The sequence below is a fragment of the Cephus cinctus genome, unplaced genomic scaffold (assembly GCF_000341935.2).
Source record: "Cephus cinctus unplaced genomic scaffold, Ccin1 Ccin1_scaffold0080, whole genome shotgun sequence".
In the NCBI taxonomy this organism is placed as follows: Eukaryota; Metazoa; Arthropoda; class Insecta; order Hymenoptera; family Cephidae; genus Cephus; species Cephus cinctus.
The window spans coordinates 1,006,785-1,015,401 of NW_014332821.1; the positions used below are offsets into that span (position 1 = coordinate 1,006,785).

Consider the following 8,617-nt stretch of genomic DNA (forward strand, 5'->3'; position numbering starts at 1 on the left):
GTTATTTGAAGAAGCCGCTAAGTATGTAACGGTTACTTACAGCTTGCAATTGCCTGAATATAATACTCTTATCCGCGCCGCACGACACCATCTGTATTTGATTACTCTGATTCGTTTGATTGAAGAATCGAACAGCAGTAATGGAGGAACTGTGATCGTCAAGTGTTTGTAGAAAATTATAACCCTGATCAACGCTAAACACATGAATGAGCCTGTCCCTGGAAGCACTTGCTAACAACCTGGGCGATTTCAAAGAGTGCCGTGAGAACCTAGAGTATTCCAGACAAAGTACCTCAGCGTCGTGTGCTTCGACTAGACACAATTCCTCAAGTGTGGGTACGTCGTGAATTCGGATATTGCCAGCTCTGTAAAAGCATACTCCGTATAAATTCAATAAATAATATATGCCGTCTCGAATGACTTACCTGTCTCCGGAAGCAAGGTGCTTCCCATCGGGACTGACACGTATCGACCGAACGCCATTACGTCCATCGTAGGACGCGTCGTTTTTTTCCGTGGAACCAGCGGTAGCTAGATCCAAGTCTTTCAAGTAGGTCAATTCTGGGTCTACGTACAAGACCTTCAAGAGTTCCTGCAATTATGAAAAAAAATCACCAAGAAATTAATACTCATGGCCAGGAGAATGAATCTTCAAAGCATTCTGTGCTTGAGACTTTACTCACGTTGCTATATATATTCCTCTTGTACATAGTATCGCTGGGTGAGATATCCTTCTCTAAATTCCAAACGCGTATAGTGTCGTCACTGGAACATGTTATAAAGCTACCTGGCGGCATAGCGTTGATAGATTCAGCTCCCGTAGGATACATTTCAACGCCCCAAATGCAGGCCGAATGAAATAGAAAGGAATGGGACTTGCCCACCCTTCTGATGTCTCTCACGTCCCAGACGTAGATGCTGTGGTCGTTATAGACGCAGGTCAATTTATTATTGCGTTCGTCAAAGGCCAAGGCTATGGCGTCAGGATACCTTGCGTTCGGTGGATGCTGAGACATATGACTGTAACAATAATTCGCATTCTCAAGCAGTCGTAAGAATAATTATGGCTCGTTTTCAACGATCACTTCAGCCTATGACGAGGAAGTAAGTTTTCATATGCCAGGTTAGTCACCTTATAGATAATCCCTGGGCAACGTCCACACCCAAATAATGAGTTCTGGGTAGAGTAGTAATAAATTGCAATGTGACAGGACTGAAGCACCGTACAATTCCTTCGGCACATCCGATAAAAATAAACTTGTCTCCAACGGCCATGCAATTGGCACTGGTTGTCTGTAAAAATGTGAAACAGACGGAAGTCATTAAGTATCCATAGAAACCTAGCACACTTTAGCCTGGTACGAGTATACCGGTACCGACTTGCCATAGTCCCACATAAAGACCCACTAAATCCTGAAGGGTCACAATATAATAACCTCGAACTTACCCTCAGCTCGACCCACTTGTCCAACAGCCTCCTGTTGTTGAATTCGCATAGGAGACCAGTTTTGGTGATTGCGTACGTGGAATCTGCCATTTCACCTCTGCCGCAAGCAACGTCGACGAAATCATTGTTCCGCTGTTCACCAAGTATGGCGGATCTGCCCATTAAAGGTACAGGCTCCTTGTACTGGAATAAAAGAACAAACATATATATATATATATATATATCGCCATTTATCACATAGAGCGATTCTCCATTAGAGGCAGCAGTGCAAGACTTTCATCTCGCTGAGAATTCATTACCTTGGCGTTGCGCGAGTATTCGCCATTTATCACATAGAGCGATTCTCGGATCTGCCCATTAAAGGTACAGGCTCCTTGTACTGGAATAAAAGAACAAACATATATATATATATATATATATCGCCATTTATCACATAGAGCGATTCTCCATTAGAGGCAGCAGTGCAAGACTTTCATCTCGCTGAGAATTCATTACCTTGGCGTTGCGCGAGTATTCCAGATACCAAAACTTCACGTGCCTGTTGCCAACGGTGACGAAATAATTGCCATTCTCGGCGAAAGACACGGCTTTGACTTTACTCGAGACTTTGTTCGAAGCGACTTTCACGTTGTTCCGCCAATCCCAGACGTTGACGATCATGTCGTGTTGCGAGCCGACGGAGACGACGTATTTGTTGCTCGGTGAGAACGCCTGCAAGAAAGAATCTACGTTTACAAAAGCGGCACTGAGTGACAAAAGAAAATTGACGCGATGCAGCGCTCCCTTGCAGTCGCTAGGGAGACAAACGTCAGAGACACCGTACAATACTTCAGCTATGATTTCTTTTTGTCAAGTGTCAACGCACCAGGAGACATTTTTCAGAAAGCAGAATGTCCGCTACCCCGTCAACACTTTACGAGCAATAAATATTTCATTCACTAGCTAATTCAAGTATCCTAGGACCGGTTGTAGGATGTAATGGCATCTCTTTACAGATAACTCATGAATAACAATAACCCTTCAAAGGTATTGTTCTGAGAGATATATTTTCAACTGGCAACAGGTCGACATAGACCTTTTTTTTTAGTGTAATTCTGCCAAGTCCTACTCTGACCATAGTTCCAAACCATGAAGAACCTAATACTCGATTGGTTCCGCACGTGAGACTACTTCTAAGCACAGACTCTGGGATGGCACCAGAGACGATGAGATTGGTACACAAAATACCGTTAAGGCGCATTGAGTAATTTGGTATGCCTGTACCAGTCGACGGTTCGCCGTAACCATTCGAACATCGGAAAGACACTGTATGAATATTAAATGGTATACCGATGAGAGAATAAGACACGGTTCATTGTGCGATCGTGTCTCAATAGAGAAGAGTACGAAAATGCTTAGCACAAATATTGATTCAATTGATTTGTTCGTCAATGCTTCAAGTAGCAATAACAGAGTCATGCTTACGCACGGTGCACAGACACGCGTCCGCTGGTAATCTGGATAGGGCAGACAAGTCTAATTCGAATTTTTTTTTTCAATTATAAGTAAAAAAAAAGGAATTAAAAAATGTCAAATTTCTCGAATCAATTTAAACGAATTAGATCCACGTACGTAATCGGTTAACTTTCTCAGACTGTGTCAAAGATATTAAAATTGTTTAGTCCAGATAAAAACGAATGTTCTTCAAGCGTCTGAACACTAATTAATTTCACTTTACTAGCTGTTTGCTCAGTCCTTTATATCGAGTAGCTCCAATTAGCATGTGAGTGACGGCACGACTGACGAGTATACTCGTGCATACCTAAATGCCATGCATTATGGGTGCGGCCTTTCCCTTGCCCATGCATGGGAATTCTATGGGTTCCGCATCATAAGGATCGTGGATAGATGTTTTTTTTTTCGGCATTTCTCGTCGATAGACAGTCACGTCGACATACGAGTAGATCGATATCGGTCAGTTTTATAATACGTAGGTCAAATCTCGTGCAAGAGAATGCAATATGTAGAGCGCATAAATCCGATAGAGTTATTCAATTTCGCCAGAAAATATTGCTGTGTCGTTTCCTGCCTGTACTACTATTCGATTTACGATATGCATCGTGGAATGAAATTCCTATTGCAGTATACTATAATTTGATAAATGACTCAATTCATGTTCAATGGAACAACCCCCCTCTGCCCCTCCTCGTACGGCCGTCTAATGACGTTTAAATCGCTGCATGGAATCCGCATATACGTATCAAAATGTAAAATATCCTTCGAATATCAGATCGTAATTCGATAATAAATCTTCGATATTAGATGAAAATCGTATAAACGATTTGCCGCAAAACTGTCGTAAGGAATTCAAACAAGAATTCAATAGCTCGAGGTCAAAAGCGTTTCTTAAAATCTTGACCTTGAATGTAATCGCGTGAATATCTCGTACGGACTGTACTGCCAGTCATAGAACAGAAGCTATAGGAAAAAACCGATATTTATACGTAGAACGAATTTTAAGAAAAAAAAAAAAAACTCGCGATTCAATAAACGTTCGAGCTGTACGAAAAACTTACCACGCAATTGATGCCATACTTGTGTCCAGGAAATTCGGCAATCTGAACGGCATTGTGGGGATCGGAAATATCCCAGACGCGAACATTCGGCATATGTCCGCATTCTCCAGTAGCCAGAAGTCTGCCGTCCCCTGCCAGCGCAAGGGAAGTCACAGTCTTGCGACATCCGTTCAGCACGTGAGTTTGACTGTTTTTGCGTGGATTGAACAGTACCACGGTGCAGCTGAAACAAAAATATAAAAAAAAGGTTTCAAGTATTCTTGTGAACGTGACAGCTCGTCCCTGGATATTCGAAAGATGAAAAGATGGAATTAAAAGAAAAAAGTTGAAGTCCTACGAAGTGGGAGTCAAGTTCAGCTTCACTGACCCATACAAGCTCCGACCTCTATAATAAAATGCTTTTGCATGCTCTCCTCGCTTTCTCTTCGAATCCCATCATAGTGACCGCGACCATGACACCGGATATGAGGATACGAAACTACAGGATCGCTACAGCTATCTCTAGTCGGATAACAAAGTCGAATTTATTGATCCGTACGTGTTCACCCCCTCGTTGCTACAAATCTTGCACTCGTGCGAATCGCTGACCATATATTTAACCCGAGCGAAATATTTCTCGCGGATGAACAAATTGCGGGAATATTCGTCGACGAGTAGAAATTACCATGGATTATGTATTATTCGCCGGGCGAAGCAGTAATGACGAGCACCAACGATATTTACCGTGCGAAAATCCAAGTAAATGGCTCCGTAATGCCTATACCCGATGAAAATCAAATGACGAAGACTCTGCGGTAACTCAGACCGACACGTGTCTTGATGCTCATTCTCTTACTATGCACAGATATACATTACTCGATTGACCGCTCTGCCACAGCCAATCTCTCGCCTGCCCTCTCCTACATATCTACATATCTACTTGTAATGCTTCTATTGCGGTCGATCAATATTTTACAGTGCATTTCCTGTCACGCCTGCGACCAGGAAGACAACACTGATCAATCGAGGAACCCCAAGAAAATTCTTCTCCGCTTCAAACGTCTGTTAAAGAATATTTAGCATTTATCTTATCATACGCGCGACGTTTCACCACCGCGTGTTCGTGCACTCGTCAAGTAGTCCAACATAATGAGAATATTACTCATTAACGGTGAGGTTAATGTCATGACTCCCGCCAAGAGTTATTCTCGTACCGTGCGAGCAACCATTTACGTACAGGGACTTCCGGTTACTTCACTTTCAGTGGTAAAGACAGTGACATTGAGAGTGACCGATAGGTTTAACAGGTTCAAAGACCTCGTCGGAGCTGCTGTATATGTATAATACAGCGATACGTAATTTTGCACGAGTCTGACGAATTACGTGAAAATGAGCGGAATCGTCAGTCCACGAAAAAGATTCGCACGGATGCATCACGAGTGTCTGGGGTCATAAAGGCATAACGACGACAAACTTCGAGAATGGCAATCGAACAATTTATCGCAGCGTCCGCAATGTATCCGGGATAAAGATCCATCCGACGAAACGATAAAAATGTCCTCTCGCCTACTCGCAAGGTTAAGTCCCCAGTACACTGGGAGGTTCCATGGAAAATTCAAAGCGTACATTGGCTACGTGTGCAATAGCTAACTAGTGACGTACAAATTCAATACGATTAAGAGTAAAAATGCCCTCGTGATGTAAATCTGGAGAAAGGCAAAGTTTTCTAAGGTAATACAGAGCAGATACTGCAGTAACGTAATACCGTACGTATATACATAAATGCATGTACGTTCTTGACCGTGGCTCGCACGAAGTCGTGCCGCGTCGCATTCGCTGCACGAATCCTAATGCGATTTGCGGTATTTCACGTGGGAATTCGAACATAACACGCAATCGCAAAGGAAAATCTACAAAGCTGGCGTCGCATTGGTTTTCAGCAAAATTCATACAAAAAAAAAAAAAAAACAAAGAAAATTCTTTTACGTACAGATTAATTTTATAACTTTGAAAAGTACACATACGACGAGACCAAAGGACCGTGTCGCTTTGGTGCAATGAAGTGGGGAGGCGCCCGAAGGCTAGTTCCTCGTGTGAATGCAGTTTAAAGCTTTTTCTTCGAGTGACTCTTCCGACGTAGAAGAGGCCGACGGGGCCGTGTGAAGGAGTGAAGGAGTGAAGGAGCGAAGGAGTGAAAGAGTGAAAGAGTGAAGGAGGTAGAGACTCTCTGCTCGGCGACCTAGTAAAACTAGTGCACGGTTCACGTATATACCAGTTTTGTACACGTTCGGGCATAGGTATACTAGTCTCTAGGTAGCAGGTATCGCTGGTATGCCGTCAAGCATTAGGTACAAGCACGGATAGAAGAACTGTACTACAGATTATATACACGTATCCGAGCCTATAAACCTCAGGTCAGGGTGGTAAAGTCTGCGCGTGGAAAAGCATAAGATGGTTGGCAGCGAAAGGTCAGTAGGTCGAACCGATCATAATAGTCGGCAATAACCATCCGATAAGTTCGGCGTTACGATACAGTCGATATATACTCGTAGCAAGTCAAATTGACCATCTTGCATGCTACGAAAATAATACTTTTTAGATACTTTAATAGATATTTGTGCAATCCAGACCTCGCAGCTATCAAGGATTTCTATTTGGAAGTTCAACTAGATGTCGCGTGCAGATCTTCAGTTTTACAGCTCAACGAGTTACACTGTCATGAAGTTAATCCCGGGGATCACGGTAGAGGTTAAAAAATCGCGCACCGTAAAACTGTGTCTAGCTACGTGGTCGTGCTTCGAGCCACATACGGCCAGAGTGTGCATTAGCAGAAAACGTTCGCCGTATGCGCGAGAGTGGAACCAACCACGATTGCGTTGCGCTCGCTCTCAGAGTCTCCGTCCGTTTGTAGAAAACTTTCGCTTTTCTCGATATAAATTTAATCCGTCGTTATCGAAGCGACTTGGGCGTTTGTCGGTGACGCTAATGTGACAATACGTGGATGACGTTACGATGTTCGAAAGATGTAAAGGCGCCGAGAAAGAAAAAAATTAAATAAACAAACTGCAGATTCGAAAGCTACTGCACACGTAGAATGCAAGGGGGACGAATTGAGTAATCTCGCGCGCCACGGCGCATCCCACACATGGCATTGGAAACTATCCGTTGGCAAGGTCTCGGTTTCCCATCTCCTTTGTATTACAGTCGACTTTCATCGGGCATAATGGACGAGTCGTTCGTTTTCTAGAAACGACCTTCGCGGGAGACTTGCTTCAACAAATGCTAATATCGGCAAACCGTAGTCCGACTTGACTAGACCGAAGTCGGGCGAACGAGAGCACGCGTGCGAGTGAACGTAACGCCTTCGCAAGGAAACGGCTCGACTAATGGCTCGAAAGTGCAGCAATACGGCTATTTCGAGTAATGGGAATGCCGCTCCATGAAATTGAGCACGGGGAAGGTTTTCTTCGACCTTCTGTAAGACCGGGTTACTACGAGGAAGCTCAAAGGAACGAAGATAGCGGCGATTATCTTCGTCGAAGTTCGAAACGACTTTGGGTTAGGAATAACAATATTTCAGCTTCTTCGTCCAGTGACTTCCTGTAAAGCCGAGTTAGAATCTAAAAGCGCTATTGTCACTGAGCAATCAAGCGAATCGGCTTATTCACAAAAGTTCTCAGCATTCGATATGACGTTATAAAAGTACAGTTGGATCCTTGTTTACAGTCTCGAACGATCACGTGTATTAGATTTAATCCCTGACTACGCGCGCAATTACCGTTGCGTATCCATGAATTGTCTGAACAGCGCATGTACGGATCCGTAGCGCGTATCCCGTTGTTTCGTGAAAATTCAATGAATATAACAATCATAAAGGTAATTCTTGGGTACGCGACATTGTCAAACTACCGTGAGATCGTTGGCTTGCCATTCACCAGTGTGACAATATTCACTTTACGATTTCACCATATACGCGAGCATGCGTATGGTGGAAAGCTCCAAACGAATATTTTTGTCATCCAATATTTAGATACGCAAACAAAACGAGTGTTACAAAGATAACTCTTATTTTTTTATTCATTTATTTTTTTTCAAAAAATTAAATGCCATTACCCTACAACTGCAATTGAAGCAAAAATCGAGTTCTCGTAGTTAGCGGCTTCAATCGGTAATCAATTAGAATTTTAAAGAGTCACGACAATCGAAATAAAGTCGCGATATCGACTTAAATCCAGATCGACAAACGCGCAAGTACCATTCGAAAGTTGCGGTCATACATGAAAATGAGACAAATGATTTTTCCTATTAAAAGAGAAAAAGTACACCATACACCAGTGTAAACTGAGCAATGACCACTTTCCGTATCCTGACGCGCTTCCCTGCCTGCTTATTAAAACGCGCAGCCGGCAGCAGCTCGACCGAGTTAAGTGTATATTTTTTCCTTTTCCTCTACTATTCACGGCAGCCGTTCAATGAACCGCAGGTGCGAGGTCGCAAGATGACGATAATTACAAAACTCGTAATTAGTCCCCACGGTGTTCAAAACCAAACGAAGACAAATAAGTTAGCTCCGGGTCCAAGGGAGCTGCAGACTGAAGTCTAAGCTGCATCTGGCACTATGTTCCCCCCCCCCCCC

General features: G+C 43.3%; 1 protein-coding gene across 14 annotated transcripts in view; it reads right to left on the bottom strand.

Moving 5' to 3' along the window:
* The window catches only part of LOC107271231 (mitogen-activated protein kinase-binding protein 1), a 70,516-nt gene that overhangs the window by 23,736 nt on the left and 38,163 nt on the right, over positions 1-8,617 (bottom strand). For all 14 annotated transcript variants that reach the window (XM_025088856.1, XM_025088862.1, XM_015747057.2 and 11 more), the window contains 7 exons: positions 4,003-4,225; positions 1,943-2,158; positions 1,448-1,630; positions 1,133-1,293; positions 684-1,020; positions 426-592; positions 41-365 (listed from right to left, as the gene is read on the bottom strand). In XM_025088856.1, the coding sequence (XP_024944624.1) occupies positions 41-365; positions 426-592; positions 684-1,020; positions 1,133-1,293; positions 1,448-1,630; positions 1,943-2,158; positions 4,003-4,225 (1,612 nt within the window). The remainder of the gene's footprint in view (positions 1-40; positions 366-425; positions 593-683; positions 1,021-1,132; positions 1,294-1,447; positions 1,631-1,942; positions 2,159-4,002; positions 4,226-8,617) is intronic.